We start from the raw sequence: 27,871 nt of genomic DNA on the forward strand, positions 1-27,871 counted from the left end.
TAAAATCTGCGTGACCTGTAAATAAGAGTTATTTCAGTTTGTTGATGTACTTCCAAATGAAACTGAATATTGAGTGGGGGCAGAAAAAGCAGGGCGTAAAGAATGCTGGGTGGCTTTGTTTTGTGCGTCATTCCCTCATAGCAAACTACTGGTAAGAGATGCATGGTTAAGGATGCTAAGAAACCCCAGAAATGTCATCACTCCAAATGTGAAGGAATTCTCAGATTTTTATTCACGTTTAACAAAACAAACATTTATTTTCAGTGGAATAACTTGCATGGATTAATTATTTATCTTAATAACAACAATGTAAGATAGCAAAATGAACACTGGCTTTCACACAGACTTTAAACCTGGTGGTGTCTGCTCACCTTCCTGACGGAAGTCATCTTCAGGATGGAGCCGTAAACTGAAGTGACTCTGGCTTTCAACTCTCCGAGCCGTGTGAGTGCATCTTTTGCATAGACTGCCAAAAGCATTGATGACGGTGGCACTGGTACCATCTGCGGCACTTTGACCATCACACCACTGAGATCTTGAAATTTCTGCAGTACAGAGAGGTACTCGGCAGCTTGAGCCACCCACCGCTCTTTGTGCCGAACACAAAGATGGCGGTACAGTGCCACTGCACTCTTCCCTGGTGTCTGACACTGCATCATCCGAACCAGCTCCTTATCACATGACAACCTTTCAACAAAACACACACAACTATAAATGAACCACTCAGCTTTTAACTGAGTATTACAATGAAATAAAAAACGCATAGTTTATCCAAAAGTACACTTTTGTCCTCATACATTCACTCTCCACTTGCCTCATGCCTATTTGCGTTTCTTTCTTCTGCTAAACACAAGATCATTTCTTTTGAAGAAAGTTAAAAACCAGTAACCATTAACTTCCATAATATTTTTTCAACAATGGATGTCTGACTGCCGTTTTCCAACATTCTTCAAAACATCTTCTTTTGTGTTCAACGAAAAAAAAAAAACTTATCAAGGTTTGGAACAACTCAAGGGTGAGTAATTTTTTTTTTTTTTTTGAGTGATCTATAACTTTTATTGGTAAACAATACTGAAAACTCCTATATATTTTGTGATTTGTACTTTCAGAGCTTTATCTCTGCTATGTCAGGTTTTGCTACTGAAAATGTAACTCTACAGTTGTAGAATAATAATAATTGCATAACAAATATTAATTAATTTTTTAAAAATCGATTAAATAACATGAGTACTGGCAGCTATTTGTTTGATAATTTACAGTAAGCCATTAAAAATGTAAATTCAAGTCAGTTTGTTAAATGTTTCAGAATCAAAGCAGAAATCAAGGCCCCATAATGCAATTTGAAAGTAAAAATAAACAAAAAATACCCATGAATCACAAAATACGTTCAATTGTATAGTTTTAACAGTAAACTCAGCTAACCTGTTGGTTAGGACTGCTGGGAATTTATCACAATGGATGGGATCCAACTGATCCATAATATCTTGCGACCAGCCCGCCACCTTCTTCCTACAGGAACAGCACTCCAAATACTCTGTGACCATGAAATACCAGCCGCTGATGTCCAAAACCTTTCTGACGGTGTTGTGCAGTCCGCAAGGCTTCAAATGATTCCCGAGACGGCGGCAGTTTGGTTTTGTGCAACACAGTTTGTATGCCCACATGCGACATGGCATCCATAAGAACAGCCTGCTGTGGAAGAACGGCTCAGGAGAAGGAGGAGGCTGTGAATATTTTGACGGGGGTCCAGGATTCGACCACCACAGCTGGAGAGGTTCAGTCAACATCAGCTTTCCAGATGCATCTCTGCGGAACAGAGCCTTACTGACCCAGAGTTGCTGCTCTTTCGGCAAGGTATGCTTCCAGCCTTCAGGTAGTAAAAGCTGGAGAAAGAGAGAGAGAGAGAGAGAGAGAGCGAGTGAGAAAGAGCGAGAGAGAGAGAGAGAGAGAGAGAGAGAGAGAGAGAGAGAGAGAGAGAAAGAGAGAGAGAGAATACTGTTCATTTTATACTATCATTCAATGAGGGCCACAATCGGGATTTGACTTACATCTTCATAGGGATCAGGCAGCTTTTTGTTTGCTTGTGTTTTCTGTTCATCCATTTGTGATGAGGACATGGATGTCTAGTTTGCTCAATCTAGCAGCATTCAAGAACAAAATTCAACAACAACAAAAAAAAAAATCACATCTGAATCAGATAACAGAGATCCATAAACCAATCCTTCTGTGCCAATTAAGAGAGACATTATAAATGTGCAGGGTGGGGAGGCTCGAGGTCCAGAAATGAGAACCACTGCAATAAGCAATCATTCAAAATTTGAATAAAAACTAAGTAAATACAATAATTCTAAAGTAACACTGAGCCTCTGTTATGACTGTGTTGAACATTTCAATTTCAAAACCATGGCAGACATGATTACGCAAAACAGAACATTTCTGTCATAACTTATTCACCCGCAAAACTGAATGCCAGTGCTATCAATATTTAGGGATTTCTGCTAAAGTAAGCTACTTGTAAACTGCAGTTTAAATATTTTCCCTGTGGCTTTAAGGTATGTGATATTGCATGAGCTGACTGAAATGCATGTATTGATATTTTATTTTCTACTGATTATAAAGCTGTGCTAGATTATGAGTGTTTTTTGTGGAAACTTTGAGTTTCCTTTATGATATTTTGAGTTTTAATTTTTTGGAAAAGGTCACTGGGCTTGTTTTGGGCTATTTTTAATTAACCTTTGAGCTGGTTTTGACACAGACCTGGCAACCATGTGTTTATCACACACACAGACATTTTCAAAATGTTCCCTTACAGAAAAACCACATGAGCGTGATCACATTTTTTCACATGAAAGTTTCAAAACCACGTTTCATATGTGTTTCACGTGTGTTCCACATGTGATTTTAACATGTGATGGAACATGTGAAGCTCATGTGACTCTCATGACGTTTTTGTAAGTTTTTTATATGCATAAACACATATTCAAAGAGGTCAAATGCTGTAGGTGGTTTTACAGCCCTGTTTGGCAGGCTATAGATCTGGGCTTTCTGCAAGCCGGTCAAGTTCATCCACATTAGTCTCAGTAAATATTTCCATATGGGCCTCACTTTGTGTACAAAGACATTGTCATGCTGGAACAGAAAGAAGTCTTTCTAAACTATTGCAGCTAAGTTAGGAGCACAGAATTCTCTGGAGTGGCATTGTATAGAACAGAACTGAGATTACTAGAATTACTGGAATGGCCAAACCTGATTTTTATTTACTCTCAACAAATGCACATTATAACTGCTTAAGGCCTGTTAATACAGTTTGCATACTTTAAAAGCACAACTAAAACAATACCGATATAGTTAAAGTAAGTTACAGTTTACAAATGCACCGCACATTGTATTATTTAACGTTAAACTAATAAACAAACGAGTCTTGCTCATTTATTAACAGTTCATTAGTTATTATTGTAAAGAGACACGATCATAGACGTCTAGGTGAACCCCTTCCATTAATACAACAAACCGCCATGACAAATAAACAACACACGTTTTCTCATTACACTAACATTACAGTGTATTGAACATAAAACTGGTCATAATAATCGAACAAGTCTTACCTTGAGGACGTCTAAACCCAAACCATATGCAAACAGTTCACGCAAAGAACTACAAATTATCGAAACACATTTGCTTAAAAAGACAAATTTTAATGTATCGCACTAGCTGTCGTGTTTATGAACCTCACGAGCACCGAACCCACAGGCAGAGACATATTGCAGAAGGTGGAGACTTCCACTTCTATAGGAGTGAATGGGGAAAATAGTAGCGTAGCGCTCAGCACGTATAGACCCGCCCTTAAGCTGAACCAGCCAATAGCATTTTAGACTCGGCCTAAAAGTCCCACCTCTCTGTTAAATGAGCCAACCACTTCTTTCATAGACGGGTTTGTTTACTCTGTACTGCGAATGCGCACTTCTTGAGCCCTACAGTTACAGGGAGATGTCATTCTTGTTTTTATGATTTGCACTATGATTTATTTTTAGTAAATGTTTTTCTTTCTTACAGAAGAAGGTAAGATTGTGTATATTAACTCGTCAGTAGGAAAGCGATGATGAGCATAATAATGGCAACAACAATAATATATATGTGTATATAAATAATATATAAAGTGAATGTAAAAAAACATATATATATATATATATATATATATATATATATATATATATATATATATATATATATATATATATATATATATATATATATATATATATATATGTGTGTGTGTGTGTGTGTGTGTGTGTGTGTGTGTGTGTGTGTGTGTGTGTGTTTTTACATTCACTTTTACTTCTATTAAGAGCAAGCAGAAGTCTTCCTGGGTTGTCAGGAGATAAACATTATATAGGCTCCCCCTAAAGGGCTGAATAGCACTTTTATTTTCCTTTGATTGCACATTTAATTGTAGAAGTCTGTATTCTGCAATAAAATTGTGATATTGTGCAAACAGGCATTGCTTAAAGGGAAAATACACCCAAAACTGAACTTGTTCCAAATCTTTTTGACTTCCTTTTTCTGTTGAACACAAAAGGAGATCATTTGAAAAATGTAGTAACCATTGACTTCCATGTTACTGTTTTTTCTTACAAAGGAAGTTAATTATTACAGGTTTCTCAAAATATCCATTTTTGTGTTCAACAGAAAAAAAAAATAAACACAAAGGAACCACTCGAGGGTAAGTGAAAGTGAGGACATTTTAATTTTTGAGAGAACTATCGTCACATAGAGGACAAGAAAACTTAATTTTAGATAGCTTCCAAAAAAGGATAAATATGTGTAAAAACTCACTGACAAACCCTTAACAGGCGCATGTCATGGGCTTCAGAGGGGATTTAGTTACATAATTTTAAACTAATTAAAATTTTCTGTGGCCTGATTTAACACGAGCAGTGTCACACCCGAGGACATGGTTTTCAGTGGCGAAAATGCATCAATTTCCAATGTTTTTAAAGATATAGGTTTGTAAAAACAATGACTGTCATTTACTACAATAGTCACTTGTAAAATTAAGCCTAAGGCATTTCTTAATATTTTATGATTTCCTTTTTTTTCTTATTAATAAGAGTTGTAATTTATTGAACTATGCAGTGAGACAAACATTTTGAGATTTGGCTCAAAAATAAAACAATAACACAATAGTTTTTTTATAACAAGGGGTCCATGGAAGACAAAGAAATGTTTAAACAATTACTGCATTATACATAATAAAATAATACTACTTAATTTCATTTTTGTTATGTGTGACAGGGAAAATGCAACATCACGTCAACAGCCAACAACGAACATGTCATGGCCAATGACTCTTACCTTTTACTGGTAAAAGTATTTGAAATTGTTGTTATTATTTATTGCTCTGACTAAATTTAACATCCATGAATGTAAATTTTCAAAGAAACACCCTTACTTATTTTCAGAAAGGACTTTGATTTTTATGTAAACTGCTTAAAAGACTAACAATTATATTGCATGTAAAACTCTTTCTTGGAATTTTTGTAATCCTTTTGGTCTCTTTGTTCATATTGTATATTTGTAAATGTGCTTGTTTGTATAATAAAAAAGTATTTTATATTGCATTTTATATCATTTACATTTAAGTACAGTAGTTGGCGATAAGCAGCTGCCTCCAGCCTGTAAACAGCAGAAGAAAATAGGCCACCGCCCATCAGACGCGTCAGACGCGTGACGTTTGTGATTTTCTGGAAATCAGTGAAATGTGGATTTTGTCCAGGTAAAATTATCGTTACTACTGCTATAGGTTTTTCTTTAATTTAGGAATTAAACAGAATACATGCTTGCTGCGTCGCTTATTTGTCTGTAGCATATCTGAGGTAAGGCGAGTTTATTAGATCTCATGATTCAGATCAGATCCAACAAGGGCTCAGCCCGAGAGATCTGCTGCTTGACAGAGCTGAAACAAAGCGTTGACATGTAACGATTGTGTACGATTATGAATGCATTGCAGGTACTATTAGGTTTGTGTCTTTATCGTGCGTATGCTTTATACTGGTGTTGTCCGATTTGTGAATGAATCGTTCTTTTGAGTCGGATCTTTTAGACGATTTCTTTGCATCATTATTTTTTAAAACATTGATTAGTATTAATATTCTTTGTGTATTGCTGTGTTCTGCGTACAATATGCCTTTTACTTTAGAGATTGTTTTGTTGTAAGGTAGACTCTGAGTCTGTATTATGATGATGATAATGATGAACCGATTCCCAAAAAGCATCGTAAGCATCTCTTGCTGGTCTCTACGATGACAGGAAAACACAGCCCTTTCGGACTTGTTCACGAGTCAGTTTTCGAGTCATTGACTGGTTGAGTCACTGAATTCCTGTATTTGTTTGTTAAAATATGTTTTCTATTTATTTTTAGAAACAAGCTTATGAAACGAGGTATAAATTAACCAATTTTAACCTAAAATAAACGATTCGTTCGAACTTGCCATCGCCACTTCCCTACACCCAGCAGAATAACTTGATTATCTGCATTGCATAGTGCCATTATTTAGGCCTGAATGAATCAATGAATTGCATATAATTACTCATTATGCTCAAATGAGGAAAAAACAAAAGGCTCTCTGAGATGCAATTTGCTGTCAGCAGTCACGAATGGCTGAATAACCCTGTCAGATATTTTCAAGTATGTTTAACTTGAACTATAGAGCACATTTGTTTTGTAACCACATAACAACTCAATTAAAGTCAAATACATTAGACCAATTGAATAAATGAAATTAATGTAAAATTTTGTGTTTTGATTTTCATTTTACTGTTCAGCACTTTGGTCTGCTTCTCGGTGGTTGTAAAGTGCTTTATAAATAAAGTTGAATGAAATGAATGAACATCGTTTTTTATTACCAACAAAAGAAAAAAGTATGGTTAAGAAGTATTTGAAGTAATCAGCCTAGGGCAAGTTGTAAAGACTTGTCTGACCAACTAGCTGTTATTAAGGGGGTAATCTGAAGCAATTAATAATTTTGTGACTAAGTTAAATATGTTCTAGGCAGTCTCGAAAAAAAAATTGGTCACTAATTTTTAAAACTAGTATAAAAAAGTCTATTTTTCTCCCTTAAATGAAAAATTGGTGTTCATTAACTTTGCCTTGGCTGTCCAAGATATAGATGTGCATTTTTTTGCTACAGTAGAACATTAATGAAGTTTGTTTTAGCTGAAACATAGTCCTTGGCTATTCATAAAATTCAAGGTCACCAGCTATCAGCACTTTGACAACAAAACAAAACAAAAAATACAAAGTAGTTTTACGAAGGAAAACAACTAATCTGTGCAAGAAACTGAACATAATTTGCAACATCATTACTTTTAATCCACAGCTCCAGCAAACACTCCTGAACAAATTTGAGACAGTCAAACTCAATTCCTGGATGGACATACTCTTGAACAGCTTGATTAGTTGGATCAATTGTGTATGATTAGGGTTGGAGCAAAAATGTGTAGAGCTGCGGCCATCCAGGAGTTGAGTTTAAGACCTATAGTTTACACCTTTTTATATACTGTAGGCCTATATACTTTAATTTACTAGGCAGACTTGAAGATTACCAAAACAAACATTTTCTTCTCAGTGGATTAACTTGCACAGAGGAATTGTGCACCTAAACAATAACAATGTGTGCTAGCAAATAAAACCTCGAGAACGTTTACATGGACACCAATAATCCATTTTTACTAATACTATTACTATTAGGGCAATGCTCTGATTAAGAGTCTACATTGTAAACAGCGATTTTTGATTCACTTAATCGGATTAAGGTCATAATCAGTAAACTAAACAGAAATCGGATTAAGACGTGGAGTATGCTGTTTATAGTTGCATTATTGAAGTGCAGTACAGACATGTAAACACCTTGATCAAACTATGTTAGCCTCATTTTGCGACAGGATAGTCTATACACACACGGCTGTTTGACACTAATCCCTGCACATATAGAGTCAGTAAGAAATGGCCATAAAAGCATACTGACCCGAACAGTACCGTACTGTACCACTCAGTGGAAAAGGGCCATGAAGGACCACAAACACATACACAGCGAAATGTGGAGGTTTTTTCTCATACGGTGTGCGGTAACAAACTACATTAAAACAACACTCTTCCAGCAGTTCATCACAGGGGGCATGCATTTAACATTCCTGAACGAAAGTGAAAGTGCCAAACTGCAGTTAAAGTCGACAAATCAAAGATGAAACACCCAAAATTACATGAAACTCCAGTGGAAATGTGGATAGCTCTGTGACGTTAATCGTATAATGTGCTATAACATGTAAAACAGGATCATGAAAGGAACCTTCAAAAAGCAACTCATGTAAATGCATTCATCATATTTTTGTCTTATTCAGATTAAGGCAAATTATTTGATTACTGATGTCCATGTAAACATAGTCAATGTTCAATTTGACTTCACACAGACTTTAATAAAAAAAGTCACCTACGTCTTTGGTGGCCTGAGGATGAGCAAACTAAAATTGAAACTAGTTTTAAATTTGAGCTAACCATCTATGTAAATTATTACATTATTGTCTGGTTACTCTGTTTGGATATTTAGACGTGTATTATCTTCTATCAGCATAGATTTTTGTTTTTGTTTGGAATTATTGGTTCACCCTCACATTTAGTGTCTTTAATTTCTTTTTGTGTACAATCTAAAAATACACACAAACATGCTAGCTTGATTTCATAAGGAAACGTTACTGTTTTACATACTGGCAGATGTAAAATAGCTAATTCATAAAAATAAAAAAAAAACATACGATTTAATTTGTATGAATACCACATGAAGGACATGTGGTATGATTTTTAAAAGGAGGCATGACCACAAATCCTACCCCTAAACCTACTTCTCAGTGGGGGATGAGCAAATCATACTAAAATGTATTACTGGGATTGTACAAACTCATACAAATTAGACACTAAATAAATAAAAAGTTGGGCTGCAGAATGGCTCAGTGGTTAGCACTGTCGCCTCACAGCAAGAAGGTCACAGGTTAAATTTCCGGCTGTGTCAGTTGGCATTTCAATGTGCAGTGTGCATGTTCTCCCTTTGTTTGTATGGGTTTTCTCTGGGTGCCCCAGTTTCCCTCACTGTACAAAATCATGTGCTATAGGTGAATTTAATAAACTAAATTGGCCGAAGTGTATAAGTGACAGTGTAAATCTGAGTGTATGGGTGTTTCCCATTACTGGGTCGTGGCTGGAATGGTATCCAATGTGTAAAACATATGCTGAAATAGTTGGCGATTCATTCCGCTGAGACTAAGCCAAAGGTGAATGAATGAAAGATGGAGGAGCTCTTTGCAATCTCCCATGCCAACTTGTCCTTCATGTGGTTTATAATAGCTGTCTGTCATTAGCTCTTTGCTGTCTTTCTCTCTGCAGTTGCTCTCAGTGCCAGAAAGAGTGAGAGGAGTGCGGTCAGCACTATGAGCGGGGCAGCGCTGGGAATAGAGATTGTGGTGGTCTTTTTCCTGGCTCTCTTCCTCCTGCATCGCTATGGAGACTTCAAAAAGCAGCAGCGCATGGTTCTCTTTGGCACACTGCTGGCCTGGTATTTGTGCTTTCTCATCGTTTTTATTCTTCCTCTGGACGTCAGCACGGTAAGTGTGGCTCAATCTCTCAAGTCAAGTGTCCAGTGCTGTTCATTCCTCATGCAACTCAGGCAACCTGTGTCCTTGATTTTCAGACAATCTACAACCAGTGTTTAATTGATCAGGAGGCACAAACTCAGACGCCCTCTGTGAGCCCTGTCCTTTCAGAGCAGATGACTGCAAATGCCTCCATCTCACCCGCTAAAAGGTAAGCCTGTCAATTCGGCGTCAGTCCAAATAAAGACTGTGTTATATTGCTTATGGACATATATATTTTTTCTTCATCCAAAAGCACTCAACGTGTGTGCTATAAACCATGGAGCTACATTCCAGATGGCATCATGCCTGTTTTCTGGAGAGTTGTTTATTGGACCTCACAGTGTCTTACTTGGTGAGAAAGCTTTGCCCTTTTCAGAAATGATAATTGCATCTTAAATCTTTCAGATAATTCATGTCACTGTCACTACACTAATACAACATTTTGTGTGTTTTTTGGTGCTGCTCTACATGAACTCATCACTGAATTTGAGTGCATTTGTGAAACAACATATACCAGAAACTGTATAAAAAAGAGGAACTTAAGAGGTTTTCCAACAAAATAAAATCTTAATTGTTTTAACAAGACTTCCTTAAATAAAAGTATTAACATTTCAGTTTATCATAAAATAAATTATTTTAATTCAATTTAATTTGATAAAGTGAAATCACAGTATTAATATAATAATAAACTTCTGTGCTTTAGATCAGATGTTGCAATAATAATCTCTTATTATATGTTTAGGTCAGACAAATTTAAGACAAATGCCTATAGTAGTCATACTGCATTTTTTCAAGCCATACTGACAAATACTTATTATACTAATGTTGTGGACCCGTACAATCAAGTACATAACTGTAGAGGTCCCCCCCAAAAAATTCTGAGCTTTCTTTTGTATTTTATATCAAACGTCATTTTTAGAAATTATCATAAAAATGATCAAAATTAAGTTTAAAGTTGTTGTTTTTTTAGAACTATGTAAAAGGTATATACATTTGTATGCACTGTATGTACGAATATGTTGCTACTGCATATTTGCAAGACAATTCACATTGAGGTTAATAGAAAGTGTGATAGAAAAGTTCACTTTTCACCTAATATTAGTATGCCGTTTTAGTGGTCGGGTGAGATCCAGCTATGAAAACCACTTATTTTGGCACAATTAGGCTCCTCTCCTGACTAAATAAAGGAAATAATAATAATAAATCTGTTCTGATGTGCTTTGAAATGACAAATGACACAAAGTCTGTTTCATAAAATGGCAAATCTTCATTTATAGATTTTCTATAGCTTAAATAAACTTAAATATAGCTTAAATAAGTTCTGTTTGTAAAACAATGTATGTATCCCTACCTATTAATGCATGGGAAACACAATGCCTAGGTAAAGTGTATTTGAAAGATATATTCAAATCTTTACAGTTACACATAGAGTACCTAGTAATGACCTTATTCTGTAATGCGAAGGTGCACTTGTTTTAGAACTTCCGATTTACTTACCTATGGGAGAAATGAATATGAAATGACAGAAAACAGTCAAACTACTTGCTCTACAAACAAGTGTGCTCATGACTATAGATAAAAAGTAGAATAATATAATAGGAAACATCAGTTTGCAACATCAAGCAGCATAATGAGCCGTTTCTAACGTTTAGAAATCAATGGAAGTGAATCAGACCGGAAGTCTTAAGCCAAAAAGGTTGTAATGGCTCGTATGTTAAGAATAAAGTTAACAAATGGGGCCTAAATGCTATATTAAACCTGGTCATGTATGTAAATCCTATAAGAAGTGTATTTAACTGCAGTGTCTTATCTTCAAAGGCTCCTTCTGCCATTCATGCAGTCTTATGCTCGCTCTGGAGGATTCACCATTACAGGAAAGATCAAGACAGCCCTCATTGAGAACGCCATCTATTATGGCACATACCTTTTCATCTTCGGCTCTCTTCTCATCTATGTGGCTGTGCATCCACAGTGGCACCTCTCCTGGTCTGTAGACCAATCCAGAACACTCTTTAATCTTGGTCCTGAAGTGCTGTTCATACTGACTCCTCTTTTCTGCATCGCTTCACCAGGTATGAGCTGCAAACCATTGGCATCACTGCGGCCAACACTTGGGGTCTGTTTCTGCTGGTGCTGCTTCTGGGTTATGGCCTGGTGGAGATCCCTCGCTCGTACTGGGAGGCCTCACGCCAGGGTCACCTCCTCATCAAAACTTACTTCAAAGCGGCCAAGCTCATGACAGAAAAGGCAGATTCAGAAGAGAACCTAGAAGATGTCATGGAGGTGAATGACATGTGTGTTTACATGCTGCAGATAAACATTAGCTTGTGTTATATTAGTCCAGATTAGATAGTCTTTGAAAGGTAACATCTGGGGCAAGGTGCATAAACATAATATGTTGAAGGCCCTGTGAATTTCTTCGAATTGTCATTTTTTTTGTTAGATATTTAATCTAATCTCAACTGAAAAATAAAGAAAGGGTGAGACAGAGAGTAGCTCCTCCCCTTTAAAAAAACAGCCAACTGCATTTTGTTTTCATCACAGCTCTGCCAGTTAAGCCATGATCACACTGGACTTTTCTCCCCATAGACTTCCATCAGAATGGAAATGCAAGCTCGTTTGAGTTTCACTGTGTTGGAAAGTTCAAGCAAAGAAATTGCATCACGTGACTGCATGAGACGAATCGAAAATCAAACTATGACCTCTTAGACAGAAATGTAAAATATGGAGCAATCACTCACTTTTTTAAAATGTCTAATAATCTTGTTTAATCCCACCCCTTTACACTGCGCCATACAACAGAATATTGCATACTCTAATGTGACCATGACATTAGAGTGGTTAAGGTCAAGCACATCAAATAAAAAGCAAATGAGAAGGGGGCAGGGCATGTCAGATACTAGAGAGCATTTAATTGGTCAAGATTTGATGAAAAACTGAAGTATGAGGTGACATGTAAAAAATCGTTGACCCATTTAGGCGGAAGTGACAAACTGCAAGCCTTGGATGTTTATATCAGTTTTATATTTTCTAAACACGAATTTTGTCACTGTTTTGGAGAAAACTAGCTTATAGATAATCTTAAAACTAAAAGACTGAAACTAGCATCTAAAAACTTTATTATAATTTTATGGGACCTTTAAAGTCCATGTGAACTGGCTAAAGCCATCAAACTGACACCATCAGAGAACAACTGCCACTCCAAACGCAGAAAGCAAATGGTCAGAATTTGATTGAAGATTACCAAAACAAACTTTTTTCTTCAGTAAATTAATTTGCATTGATTAATTGGTTCACAGTGTGAGCTAGCAAAATAAACATTGTAAATTTAGATTTCAGTCTTTTGTTTCATTTGATTTTTGTAGGTCCCATGAAATTAAAATAAAGATTTTTAGATGTTAGTATCAGTATTGTTAGTTTTTAAGATATCTGTAGGTAAGTGTGCTCCAAAACAGTGACAAAATTCGCATTTAGAAGATACAAAACTGATATAAACATGTAAAGCTTGTCGTTAGTCACAATCAAATGCTTTCTCGTGTCTGACATGTCCCCCTTCAAGATGCTACTTCTTTTCTTTTTATTTGATGAGCTTGATTTCAACCCCTCTCACTGGTAGAGCTGTGAGAAAAACAAAATGCTATTGGCTGTTACATGATGTTCGATGCTCTCTTCATGTTTCGGTTGAGACTACATCAAACATCAAATAACTATGCACAATTCAAAAGACTTCATGGGACCTTTAAGACTGATTCTTATAGACCAGTTTGACCAGCTAGCAGTTAGTCAACGAGAAATAAAAATAACTTTGTGATTTCAAAGTATTGCTTTTTTTAACTATTTAATTATTTGACTTTTTAACAAGCTGTTTATACAACTGGCTCCATATATAAGTGGTTTAGCCAATATTGTGACTTAAGTATTTGTATTTTTATTACAGGAAGTGAGAAAAATCAACGAATCCATCAAATATAACCATCCCTTGAGAAAGAATGTGGACACCATTCTCCGAAAGGTGAGAGGAAGAGTTGACAGATCCCTGCTGGTGTTTTTATGTGGTTGTTTTATTTTAGTATAATTAGGTAGGCATTTTAGTTTCTATTAATCGAGTTCAATATTAAAAGGTGCTATATGTAAGTTTTTGACTCTTCTAAAGCATAAAAATACCATAATATATTTGCAGATATTTAAGAAACATGCTAAGTGACCATTCTTGTTTATCTGAAAACAATGCTAAAGTCAGATATTCTGCTTTAAAAATGTTTTCTGTGCCAGAATGCTTTTTTGTTTATGTTCTTTTAACCTGTCCAATGCCAGTTTAGCCAATTATATTCCAGCACTCTAGGTTGCCTTGATAGAATTTCATTAATTCATTCAGAATGGCTCTTAAAGCATGCACCTGTGATCGAAATGCAACCTCCGGTGGACAGTAGCAGATGCGGAAATGAGACACAGATTCAGAGATTTAGAACATGCCGTTAATTAGCAAATAATATAAATATTATGAACGTAAGCATTAGTCTAGCAGGTTATATTGTAATCTCGTTTCCCAACAACATTCTAAGTGACTAAATTTACAGTGATAAGTAGGCCCACACGGAATCTGCGCACGCAGAATTCCGCAGATTTTTCGCAGATTTTCCACAGAATTCCGCAGATTTCTGCAGATTTTTAGCCCATTATTAAATCTGTTTATTTACTTGAGTAAATGTGTAAATCTGAATTTATTCCGTTTTTATTCAGTAATTTATTACTTTTTATTTAATATATTAAGGTTTTAGTTATGATACTCCGCTGGATACACACAAAATAATTCCGTAGAAATCCGCAGATTTTTACCAAAATTCTCCGCAGAAATAGCAAAAAACATCAGCAGATTCCGTCTGGCCCTGGTGATAAGCAATTGGGCTATTTGCACCAGGCGAAACATGACAGAAATTTAAATAGAACCAGTCAGAAGCACAGAATATGCACTCACTCAGGAAATTGTAAGGTTTATAATCAATGAATGCATATTAAACCCTCTTTAACATTATTAATGTACATGCTGAATCACTATGTATTGTCTGAGTCAGTTCTAAAGTTCAATTGCAAACAGTTTATTTTATTTTCAAGATCTGAGGTGAACTATCTGCTGCTGCTTTCAGTATTATGGCAATAAATGTCATGTAAAAGGGCCATTGAAACTCACAATGTTAGCATTAAACACTGAATAAAGCACATGAGGTGTACCTGAGGTGGTCATTGTCAGTTTTCTGTTTCTCAGCTGCAAGAAATAAAAGCTGTTTCTAAAATATTAATTTGAGGTGTTGGATAGACTAAAAACACATTTTAATATAAAATTTTTTCTTCTATTACATGCAGTTTCCTTTATTTAGAACACAATTTAAATCAGCATTTAGGCTCGATTGTCAGGCTCGCTCCTTGGTCCTCAATCTGGCAACCTGCGCTTGCATTTGTTTCGATCCAGAAATGCAATACCTAGTTCAACCACTGGGTGTCTAACTTAAATACTGCACCTTTTAATTGTCGAGACCACTATGTATGAATTGTTTTGGATGCTCAGAATATTCTGTCTCACAATTATCTTCATATTTTTGTATCTTTAGCATTGTCTTAAAAATGACAATATGATATATATAACGTTCTATTTTGGTCCTAGAGAATCAAATATGAACACTTTTAGTTTTACTGAACAATATTATATATATGTCTTTTTACTTTTAGTGTCCACTTGAATATCAGGAGAAAATGGGCAGGAATATGGATGATTTTGAGGATTTTGATGATAAGCAAAACTCATATCCTACTGAAAGAAGCCTTTCAAAACTACACAAGCAGGTACCACTCAATATTTTCACTGTTTCAGAATTTTAAAACTCCACTAAAAAAACTAACTGCTGGTTTCTTAGGTGATCTACGCTGTACAGCGGCACAACCGCACTCGTGTTCAGTGGCAGATTTTGCTGGAACAGGCTTTCCATCTCGAGGATGTTGCCAAGAACGAAACTAGCACCTCTCGCCAGTTTGTTCACAGTTTTGCTCCTCTAGAACCAGTTGGCTGGTTCAGACGCTACATTTATACTCCCACAGCAGGTAGACACTAAATGAGCAGTAGATTTACCAAAAGCCAGTTTTGACTCTTTCTTTACCATCCTTCGTTTCCTTCATCAGAGTGGTACTGGGAGTGTTTGCTGAAGCAGTGGTTTTACCGTGTTCTGGCAGTGGTTCTGGCGCTCTTTTCGGTGGCTGTGGTTTGGTCTGAGTGCACTTTTTTCAGTACTCATCCCGTTCTGTCACTCTTTGCTGTGTTCATCCAGCTTGCCGAGAGGGATTACAACTATCTGTACATTGAGGTGAGTCTGCTGGAGGTCTGTAATCTAATCCAAGCACATCTGTGATGGAAATAAATATATTTTAGGATCACGCTTTCTAGTTTGTATATCTTGATATACAAGCATTTGGGAAAATCGGATGATTAAACAAGCTGCTTGCTAAAAAATATTAGGAAAGTGAAAAGTTAATAGAAAAAATAAAGCAGAGAGATAATATAAATAAACTCAATTATGTTTTTGATAATACTGTACAAAACTTTTTTAATTAACTTTTATTTGTGGAAAATTCTGTTATGCTCACTGTGGCTGCATTTATATGAGCTAAAAATGACTATATTGCAATAATATATATTAAAAATATATATTTATTATATATTATATACATACATACATACATTATATATATATATATATATATATATATATATATATATATATATATATATATATATATATATATATATATATATATATTATCAGAAATACTTTGAAAATTTCCTTGCTCTATTAAACATCATTTGGGCTATATTTAAAAAAAAAAAAAAAATCAAAGGGGGGCTAATAATTCTGACTTCAACTGTATATATATATACACACACACACACACACACACCCATATATATACATACATACATATATACACATACATATATATATATATATATATATATATATATATATATATATATATATATATATATATATATATATATATATATATATATATATATATATATATATATATATATGATTGGTCTCTACACAACCATTTCATATCATTAATATCATCACAATACTATTTAATATTTTATTGAGAATTGTAATTAGTTTCTTTCTCAGCATTTATTAGTATTATTTTCTTTTATCTTCATATGAATATACTGAATATATATAGATATTGAACATTTTGTTCCTTTTTTAATTATTCAAATGTAATTTTGTTAATTTGGTCTGTTTTATTTAATTTCAATACACCAATGCTTAGAGTCTAACCTGTTGTTCATAATGTGATTTTGGCCTGTAGATGGCGTGCTTCATCACCATCTTTTTCCTCTGTACCTGCGTCTACTCTACTGTGTTTCGCATCCGAGTCTTCAACTACTATTACCTGGCCTCACATCACCAAACTGACGCCTACAGCCTGCAGTTCAGCGGCATGTGCGTTTCACAGATAAACAGTATTGTGAATGAATTAAGCTGAATTGTATTGTTCGTGTTTTCTCTGAAGCACAACACCTGTGTGATGTTTACTAGGCTTTTTTGCCGTTTGACTCCACCACTATGTCTAAACTTCCTGGGACTGATTCACATGGATTCTGCCATATCCCACCAAGCAAAGAAGCAGACGGCATACACCTCTGTGAGTCTTTCAGCATTATGTACGATTATTTTAATATGCCAGCAAAAGCAATCAGGCCATTTGAGATGTCTAATTATTATGCTTAATTGAATGTCATAGATCATGGGTTCCATGCGGGTCCTGTCCTTCATTGCCAATGGCTTCTACATCTATTACCCGATGTTGATCGTCATTCTCTGCATTGCTACATACTTCAGGTGTCTAATATTTTCTCAGAATCACCCAATGGTTTCATGTAACATGTGTATTATGAGTCAGATGTTATATGTAATGCGTATTATGTGTCAGATGTAATTTCTGACTGATTTATAGTAATTCTTTTTTATTACCGTCCAGTCTTGGCACACGCTGTCTGAACCTCCTGGGTTTCCAGCAGTTCATGGGAGAAAATGAAATGACCTCAGACCTCATAGATGAAGGCAGAGAACTCTTGCGCAGAGGTATACATTTATAAAGCATATATATAAAAATGTATATATATTTGAAAATTATGTTGTTTCGGCTGCATGGTGGCTCAGTGGGTAGCATGTTCGCCTCACTGCAAGAATCCCACTGGTTCGAGCTGGGTCAGTTGGCGTTTCTGTGTGGAGTTTTATTGTATGGATTTTCCCAGTGATAGGTTGCAGCTGAAAGGGCATCAGCTGCATAAAATATATACTGGATAAGTTGACAGTTAATTCTGCTGTGGCGACCGCTGATTAATAAAGGGATTAAGCTAAAAAGAAAATGAATGAATGTCATGTTTCGTTATTATTCAATAAAACAGATACATTTATATTAAAACCTAACTAAAAACAAATGTATTTCTTAGTTTGGCCTGCACTTGTTAAAATGTAAATTTGAGATTTAAATGTCCCATGAAAATAAAAATAAAGTTTTTTAGATGTTTGTATCATAGTTTTAAGATATCTATACGCTAGTGTGCTCCAAAACAGTGACAATTTATGTTTAGATTATATAAAACTGAAATAAGCGAATAAAGCTTTTAGTTTGTCATTTCCACCTAAATCAGACATGCCCAAAGTAGGGCCTGCTAGCCAAAGTAGGCCCATGGTAACTATTGGTTTGGGCCGCCATCTCATGCCTTAAATAGAGATGGTCATTTTTTATTTAATGTAATCTTCTGTTTGTTTGTTTTGTTGTTGCACCACAAAAAAGCAAGCGTGAATGAAATGTTTTAATTAATTGTGTAAATGAATCACATTTAGATGCGTTAGAAATGGAATTTTTTTTTGTGTATAATAAGTTAATTATAAAAAAAAAAAAAAAATATATATATATATATATATATAATGTAATGTTAAAAAAATACGATTAAAGTAAAGCTTTCTATTTACTTTTAAATATTATAAAAAAATAGGAAATTAACCATGGCAACTTTGTAACACAGTTTGATATATTTACCTTCAGCCCACAGTTCTCAGCTATGTTTGTTTTTTTGGCCCTTCATAGGAAAAGTTTGGGCACCCCTGGCCTAAATGGATAACCAGTTTTATTGAGGCCACCTCATACTTCAGTTTCTCATCAAATCAAAACCAATCAAATGCTCTCTAGTATCTGACATGCCCCACCCCCTTCAAGATGCTTCATATTTGCTTTTCATGTGATGACCTTGAACTCAACCACACTTACTGGCAGAGCATGGATAAACAAAATGCCATTGGCTGTTTTTTTTATAAAGAGGAGCTACTCTACTGTATGTCCCACTCTCTCTTCGTGTTTCAGTTGAGATAACATTAAACATTGAATAAAAATGCACATTTCAAAGCACTTCATGGGACCCTAAATATAACAGTTACTATAACATGTATTATTTATTATATAACAATATATTTTTATTAATAAAAAATTATATGAAGTAAAGTGACATTTAATATATTTGCAATAATGGAAATCTACTTTCTGGCTAGTGATTTGAAGGATAATAGTGAAGTATAAAAATGTAAAAATTAGTATGTCAATTAGATACAATGATATTATTAGTATTTTGTCTTTTAATATGTTGTGATTTTTGGTCTTAATATTTCTGACAGGCTTTTGCAATATAAGCTATTTTAGAGGATGTCTTCTGTAAAATAAAAATACATGATGTTTTTCTTTATGTACTCAGAAAAATACAACAATTCTAGACATAATAACATTATATTACTCTTTATATATTATATTACTCTGTTTTTGTTGCTTGAAACTGTTAGATGTGTCTAAATATAAACTGTATGTAAAGACATTTATCACAAGCACAATCTATATTCATCTACATAAGTAATTTCAGATGAATAATCATGATAAAGATTTCACTGCAAGCTTACGGTTTGACCGGTAGTATAAAAATAACTTAAGTTGTGGTTGAAATGAGAAGTTGTGATGCTAAAAAAAAATTCAGACAAGCATCGCTTTTGCTCATTGCTACAGCTCTACATCATGTAGTAATGCCATCTTAAGTGAATCAAATGGGTAGTGAGTGTCACACACAGACCTTTAACAGCCCTATCTGCTATTAAAGGTGCTCTTTTATGCAAAATTCCCTTTTACGTAATAATTTAATGCTTATCTATGTCCACACCAAACAAACAACCAGTCTATAATGGTAATAATCTCCAGAAATCAGAATATGCGTGTAAAAAATACAAACATTATAGTCACATCACAATCTCCACCCATGCCTGCTGACAATCTGACCTATTAACATACAGTAGACCTATAAGAATCGCTGCTAAATATATAATACATATATTAATAAAGCTATGAAACACTGGTCAGTGTGACAGCCTAGCGGTTAGTGTGGTGACATATAGCGCAACAGTGCTCCAGGCATCTCAAATTCCGGTTTGTGGACCTACACCTGACCTTGTCCCCCTTTTTGTCCCACTTATCGTCCTGTCTTTCTACTGTCCTGTCAAATAAAGGCAAAACAAATCTTAAATCAATGAATAGGCCTGTCACAATAATCAATATATCAACTTATTGCACAACACATGGACATGACCTCAATTATTTTTGTTGATGCAGTATATATCGTCCATACATAACAACCAATTCTAGCATAATATTAGCTGATTGTCCGACCTTTCTATCTCTATTGGAGGTGTAAATATCAGTATGGTAAAAAAAAAAAACTATAGTATTTACTATAGTATATTTTCATTTCATTTTCATTTTCTACTTTTTTGTGAACATCTATTATTATTTATTTAGAATATGCGTTTCCACATTCTGATTCCAACGCCTGATTATTAAAGGGGTGGTCCACTATGTTCCAGAGAATTATAAAAAAAAAAAAAGATTTAGTGCTTGCATTTGACAAAGGAGAACTTCCAGTATCTCTCCCAGTGCTGGATTCGGCTAAAAACTTTTTAGGATTGTGAGCCACAACCTGTAAGTACTTGTATTCGTTAAAATTGATCAACTACAGCCACAGTTTTTAGCGTTAATGGTATGTTGTAGCGAGAACGTAAACAAGGATGTAAACAACGAGAAATGCTATTTGGCACCGCTAACAATTTAGCTGCAAATTCATATTTATTAAATTCATATTTTATGTAAACAGACACAATTTTAGCAGTGCGTGCAGTGTCTCTTTATGCGTATCTCTCTAAACGGCTGCTTTCCGTGCATTCTACATCTCAAATAAAAAATGATCAAAAGATATGAGAATGTTTTTTTATTACATACACATGCTTATTCCAAATATATGTGAAAGACACTTGTCATATTTTATTTTAGAGAGCAGGCGTGAGCTGTGTGCTCTTCATTTCTGTCTGATTCAGGCAGCTAAACCTGCTAAGAGCTGCTCTGACTGGACAGTTTACACGGTAACGTGGAGCCAATCCATAAATCACAGCACATTATGATCAATCAGAGCCTCTTGAGTGCAGGCCTTTCAGAGGAACTAGGAAATATGACATTAATTTTTATGTTAGCTGAGTAGCTGTATATAATCAAAGTAAAATATATGAAAAAAATAATATGGTTTTCTACAAATGAAGCTTGAGCACACATTGCTTTACATTTTATAAACACAACCAAGCCTTAAAAATATCCTGTGGACCACACCTTTAAATTGTTAAAATGACAAATGAAATATTCTTGAAATATCATGTTTTCTTTGGAAGAGTGTATTTGCATTGTGATGCTATTATAGTGTCAAGTATCACTAAGTGGTCGTAAAATGACAATAATATTGTTTATCGCAATAATTTTTGGTGCCAAATATCATAAAACAAAAAATAGATATCCTGACAAGCCTATCAATGAAAAGTTTTTTTCTGCTTTGTTCTTTTATTAATTAACGACATGAACCGTGTACTGTTAGACTTTAGGCGTTCGCTTTAAAACATTATACAGGCATAATATCTTCAAAATATTTTTATTTTAGATGCTATAAAGAATGCTCAGCAAGATAGCCATTTCAACACGCGAGTGTATATTTGACAGTTCAAGTTGCAAAATAAGCCACAAAAGAGAAGTCGTTCTGCTCAACACGCTAAGGTGTCCTTCTATGTGATGCTTCACACACTTCATGTATGTTTCACAGAATTTTTAAATGGCTATTTCTTCTCGTCGATGTGGGTTTTTTTTTGTTTGTTTTTTTCTTGCTTCTATATGCATATAAACAGTACTGCACTGCAGCATGATATGTTTACAGATTAACTATATAGAAAAATCAATATATCGACATATCGCACAACACATAGACATGACCTCAATTGTTTTTGTTGATGCATGAATCGATTTGGATTATTAGCCTAGTCAGTGTCACTGTAGTATTTACTATAAATTACTATTGCATATTTTCATGTGAGTGCCTGACAACTGAAATTAGATCTGGTAGCAAATATCGGAGACTCTGTTACTTTTTCCCTTGCACTTTTTTGTTAACATTTATTATTATTATTTATTTGTTTAGGACAGGGGTCTCAAACTTAAGTTGGCGAAGAGCTGAATTGTCAGTTACTGACAATTCAAAGGAGGGCCATTTTAACATTCCAGCACAAGAAAAAAGTGAAAACCTGACATAATTGATGCATCTTAGGACAACAGACATGACGTTTGTTTTTAAGTATTGCCTGTCACCAGCGAAAATGCAAATCAGCATGTTTTTCGTGTCACACATCAGCAGCTGGTTGTTGTGTGTATGGCCGAGCATTAGACCCACACTCCACACAGACTCCTACTCCACTTCTTCCACAGAGTATATGCAGTCAAAACTCAGTTTAAATTGTGGGGTCGTTTAAATTGCTATGAAAATACTAAAAATAATAGGCATAATAGCTATTATTCTGTCCCAACCAATTGTATTGTCCCAGTAGCATAAGAACAGCAGAACGAAGTTTGGGTAACTTCAGCGACTTTACTGGCAATTGTTCTTCTCAATATCTTTCTCAATAATATCTGTTTGTACCACTACTACAGAGAGGGGAAAAGTGTGTACATATTCACATTTACTTAAACAATTTCAATTCAACTAGCAGTACAATTTTACTAATGTACATTTTTTTTATGCAAATCTTAATAAGCACATGAGGAAAATCTGTTCAATGAGACCATTTGAATTGAATATTAGCAAAATTATATTTGTTTCACCACCAGCAAAACATGTAAGCCACGAAGAAGTGTTTGTACAACAAAATACAAGTGATATAAACTGATAATAATCAAACATAAAGATTTAGTCAAAATAGAGCATTTACAGAAATATATTTTAATGTTTAAATCAGCCTAAGAAATAAAAAAATGCTTGTGTGTTACTCTTGACTGTACACTGAGAGAAAATGATTTTAAAACTAATCTGAATGCAGTACTTTTAATGTCGACTAGGTGGCGGGTCAAAACCACAAGTGGCTAGACACGACTATGATAGTGGTTTAAAAAATATATATGTTTTAGCGGGCAGAATCTTGTTAAATTTTTGATGTCAATTGCAGGCTGAAGGGAGGAGGAGGGTGGGCTGTAAATGGCCTGCGGGCCGGTAGTTTGAGGCCCCTGGTTTAGGGTAAATGTTTTCACATTCTGATTCCATTGCCTAATTTTTCACTTGTTAAAATGACTATAATTAAGTGAAATATTCTTAGGAATAATATGTATTCTTTGGAAGAGTGTACTTGCATTGTGATGCTATTATATTGTCATTCTGGCATTATGTAATGAGATATGATATAAAATAAAATGAATATAATATTGATTATCACAATATATTTTGGTACAATATATCGTACAACAAAAACAAATATATCCTGAATGGCTTATTGTCGATTGACATTGCTGTATATTATTGCCTATGCAGTTCTGTGCTTCCCCAGATGTGCACTTGAGCTGCAGCTCACACATAGAAGCCCCCTGGAATACAGAATATAGAACATTTTGATTCATGGCTTTGAGAGTTGATATCAAATGTACCAATTTCTCAAAAAATATGAACTGAAAACTGTATTTTTTGCCTAGCTGTAGCTATAAAACTGGTTTTGCTTCCACTCAATAATCTACATAAGTCAGGATTTCTCAACCCCATTTCTGGAGGACCACCAGCTCTGCACATTTCCCATGTCTCCTTAACCAAACAAGCCTGATTCAGATCATCAGCTCATTAGCAGACCTGTAATGGGTGTGACAGACAAAGGAGACATCCAAAACATGCAGTGTTGACAGCCCTCCAGGAATGTGGTTGAGAAACACTGACATAAATGATCTGTAGGGTACTTTGAGACAAAACTTCACAAGTGTATTCTGGGCACACCCGAGATTTAAATATCATCTTGAAAAAAATATATATATTTTTGACCTATTTTGTTGTGTTTTGCATAGAAAGAAGAAAACGGCAAAGAATAGAAGATGGGGAGAACAGACGAAGAGTATGTTTATATACCGTAATTGTAAACAGTGTAAATATATTTATGTTACATATATTTATCAGTGTTCAATTTTTTTTTTTTACATTTAACAGGAATGGAGAGAGCGTTATGCTCAGCGAGATGAGAATGCTGCCCGAAATCGGACTTCCATGTCTGAAATGAAGGAAACCAACTATGGGGAAACTCTAAATGCAAACACAAACCGACGTATGTTTAATGCCCAATAACACTTGTGTCCTGTTGTATTCTTGCAGGATGCTGACTAGTTCACCCAAAAATGCTAAATCTTCATCATTTTTATCTTTTTCATACCACAAATAGAAATTTTATTTTATGTCTGGCTTGCACTCATTCATTCTTCAAAAAAACGAAGATAAGAGAGTGATGCTAGATGGGCTATTTACAGTGAGTTTGGAATAATCCGATTGGCTAACTAATGATTACAAATGAGAGACCAGCCGCGATCAATCATATCAAGTACTCCTCTTGAAAATTTAAGGGTGCTGAAACACTAACTATCACTTTTGGTGGACATCTGGGTTTGTTTAATGTCTGAGTTTGATTTGTCTGGCTGGAGTCCGGTTCATGCTAATTTAGGTACAGTTAATTTCAGACGTGAACACAATCAAAAAAAATGACAGAAGTGAACTGCTATTAGTTAGGTATGAACTGTGCATTTATGCACACTGAAAAAAATGATGTCTACAAAATTGTTGCAAATAATTTATATATGTTGAGTTTAAACAAATTAAAGTTAGTAATGTTCGATTTATTTGTTTGTTTAAATTCAGCCCAAATAAATTGTTTACAACCACTTAACTTAAATAAATGTAGAAAATCCAAGGACTCATCTTTGTTACATTTTTTTCACTGCATTTAAATGACTTGCTTTTCTGACAAGCGTAACTGACGTGCTGCAAGCAGAAAGAATGTTTTATTGTTTGATCTGGTTTTTGCTCAACTTCAGCAGAAAACAACTCTCTTCTCATTTATTTGTACTTTTACGTGACAGTCATGATAAATAGACGCATGTGTTGCTCAGTGTTAGCACCGTGAAAATGAAACTACATTTTTAAAGTCCAAAGTTCAAACTAGAGACACGCAAGATGTGGTATACAGCAGTTTTGCAGCTTCTCCTGTGCCACACTTACCTAACAACAAATGTGAAAGCACCCTAAGTGATTTTTTTTTTCCCCACAGAGGCAAAGTACACACGAAGTGGCAGCCAATCAGGACGAGACAGCATTGAGTTGTTACAAGATGCCGAGCCACTGGATTTTAATGCTGAAACACTCACTGATGACCCATTGCAGTCCGACACTGGCAGGTCAGATTGAGTACATTAAAGCTCTGCAATCATCACGTATTTATTTTCTAAGGTCAACCCATAAGTTTGTATCACATTTAATTCCTCTATAAAATCCCAACAGGATTTTTTAAAGATTAAATAAAAAATTCAAAGGTTTGCAGTTTCTGCCTCAAAAATGCTGTTTTTGTGTAAACGAAGAGTCAAATGCGATAAGGATTTTCCATTTTTAGTTGAAAGTGGAAGTTAAAAATGCAAAGCTATTTCCAGGTATTACTCTTCAAAAAAAAAAGTGATCCCTGCAGCACTCTAGTCATAAGGTTTATTTGTGTACACGCATTTGATTTGTGCTCTTTTTATTTCTTTTCCCACAGACATGCTGGTGGAAGGTACCTCTCGATGTCATCTTCTCGAAACCGAATCTTTGATGACGTTTGATGTTTTCGAAGTGAAAAACACTGTCTCTACAAGAAATCGAGTTGAATTTTACCTCTAAAACACTCATGTCTACAGGTGTGGTTTGTCCCTGTCATTTTAAACCTCTTTGACTTCCTGTATCCTGTATTGCAGTGTTAGCTATCTGCATGCATCCTGATAAACACACAGCAAAAGTACACACAGATTTGAAGTGCCGGACAGTCAGACTGCTGCATGTGACAAATGAGCATTCTCTTTTGCACAGTTGTGTTTTTCTTCTTCTTCATTTTAAGAAATGAGTCAAACAGTCAGTCATGAAATGTACTACAGTCATCAGACACACTACTGTTTCTCATCATTTGCTGCTGATAGTGATCAGGTAGTGTACCTGAGCGTGTACAGCAGTCGAGTGAATATAAAATGATGTGAAAGTGGCCAATCTGTGTTAGTTATAGATGTGAGGAGATTTTGTAGGGGTAGATCAGAATACTGTGCTTTTTTTTGTACATGTGAATATTTTTTAGGCAAAAATCCAAATTAGTCTGCAGAGTTGCAAAAAAATACTATTATTATTATATTCATTTGGCTTCGGCTGATCTAACAGACATATATGAATTCATGTCTATTTATTGTCTATGTAAGCTGGTTAGTGGCTACTGAATGAATCTTGAAGTATTTTATTTTATATTATTTATTTCTGCTCTTTTATTAAATTTTACATCTTATCTCCTAGATTAGCTAAGCTGAGTTCCTCTTAACATTCCATCCATGAACCTGTTCCTGAATTATTTAATATAAAAGAAGAAACGCTTAAACTAACCTATTTATTTTCACAACTGTTTAAGTGGCACATAAAGCTATATTATTTATTGACACATCTGTGATTGTTTCTCTATAGACTTTCTTCTTATTTATAATCACGTTACGTTTGGCACCGTATTTTAGCGGTAGTCGGGGGGATGAATGTCTTGTAGGCCATTTGTGCTTTGAACTGTCTTTTTTGAAAAATAGGCAAGGCTGTTGAAACAGCTTTATGGACATGCTCTGTTTGTGGGCTCAGAGTGCATTGTTTTAAATAAGATTTTACAGACTTGCAAGCATCACTTTATCATGCACAGAAAACAGACGTTTAGTATTCAAATGTGTGGAAGATTTCATTCCAAGCATATAACAAGAGTGCATGGGAAGACTTGTAGGATTTTGTTTTATGAAATTCTTGTGCATAGGTGTCATCTAACATATCCAGTGTACATTTTGCATGGTATTCTACTGAATCTGCAGAGGAGTCTAGTTCTTGTTTCTCACAGGAAATGCAGCAGTAGCTGTATATATAGTGTTGTTCACACCACAAATACTAAGCATCATGGTTTCATCTCAGATAAATGCGTTTCCTTAATAAATGAAACCGTCTGGTTTAAAGAAACCAGAAAGCCATTTTTTCATTCATACCTTTGGTTTACTGATGAAGTTATTTATTTCTACAATGTGTTTATGAAAAATGAAATAACTGTGTTGCCAATGAGGTAATTTTTATATGGTCAGTCCTTACTCAAATATTGTGTTGATGAAAGCCAACTGGAATCTGATGCTGAAATCTGTTGATTTGTATATTGGTGTCAGTAAAATGTGCTCTTTTCCTAATAGGCTAGACACATGTAATCTTGCAGTTATTAATAAAAATATTCATTCATTCACAATTGTCTCTGTGTTTGTTTTTAACCCTTACAAGTTAAAAATAGTTTTTACCATTTGTATAACCACAACTAAAGGCCTACTATAAACATAATAGTTAAACTATGGTTAATGTAGCGACTGTGGTTAATCTGTGGTTGACGTGATTACTTTTTTGAATTCGTAGTAAAACCATGGGTAATTTTCGCAAGGGGGTAACGTTATCCATGTTATGTTTTCATTATTTCTCAGGAAC

General features: G+C 34.9%; 2 protein-coding genes across 7 annotated transcripts in view; one reads left to right on the forward strand and one right to left on the reverse strand.

The window, feature by feature from the left end:
• Nucleotides 1-27,871, reverse strand: part of si:ch73-112l6.1 — a 37,878-nt gene that overhangs the window by 9,862 nt on the left and 145 nt on the right. The window contains exons 2-6 of one of the 5 annotated variants that reach the window (XM_073935315.1): nucleotides 15,577-16,073; nucleotides 11,606-11,946; nucleotides 2,049-2,137; nucleotides 1,423-1,883; nucleotides 372-687 (exon numbers count right to left, since the gene is read on the reverse strand). In XM_073935315.1, coding sequence (XP_073791416.1) covers nucleotides 372-687; nucleotides 1,423-1,883; nucleotides 2,049-2,117 — 846 coding nt within the window. In that variant the 5' untranslated portion in view covers nucleotides 2,118-2,137; nucleotides 11,606-11,946; nucleotides 15,577-16,073. Of the gene's footprint in view, nucleotides 1-371; nucleotides 688-1,422; nucleotides 1,884-2,048; nucleotides 2,138-3,605; nucleotides 3,783-11,605; nucleotides 11,947-15,576; nucleotides 16,074-27,871 lie in introns of those variants that run through there. The other 4 variants (XM_073935318.1, XM_073935317.1, XM_073935316.1 and 1 more) reach the window with 4 other exon arrangements.
• On the forward strand, nucleotides 5,707-27,641 carry lmbrd2b (LMBR1 domain containing 2b). 2 transcript variants are annotated; one of them, XM_073934320.1, is made up of 18 exons: nucleotides 5,707-5,873; nucleotides 9,434-9,651; nucleotides 9,738-9,850; nucleotides 9,935-10,033; nucleotides 11,500-11,667; nucleotides 11,754-11,964; nucleotides 13,619-13,693; nucleotides 15,406-15,519; nucleotides 15,591-15,774; nucleotides 15,853-16,034; nucleotides 17,038-17,171; nucleotides 17,268-17,373; nucleotides 17,473-17,570; nucleotides 17,710-17,813; nucleotides 24,175-24,221; nucleotides 24,314-24,428; nucleotides 25,422-25,548; nucleotides 25,902-27,641. In XM_073934320.1, the coding sequence occupies exons 2-18, from the start codon at nucleotides 9,478-9,480 to the stop codon at nucleotides 25,963-25,965; spliced, it is 2,115 nt and encodes a 704-aa protein (XP_073790421.1). In that variant the 5' UTR covers nucleotides 5,707-5,873; nucleotides 9,434-9,477; the 3' UTR covers nucleotides 25,966-27,641.

The sequence above is a fragment of the Danio rerio genome, chromosome 21 (assembly GCF_049306965.1).
Source record: "Danio rerio strain Tuebingen ecotype United States chromosome 21, GRCz12tu, whole genome shotgun sequence".
In the NCBI taxonomy this organism is placed as follows: Eukaryota; Metazoa; Chordata; class Actinopteri; order Cypriniformes; family Danionidae; genus Danio; species Danio rerio.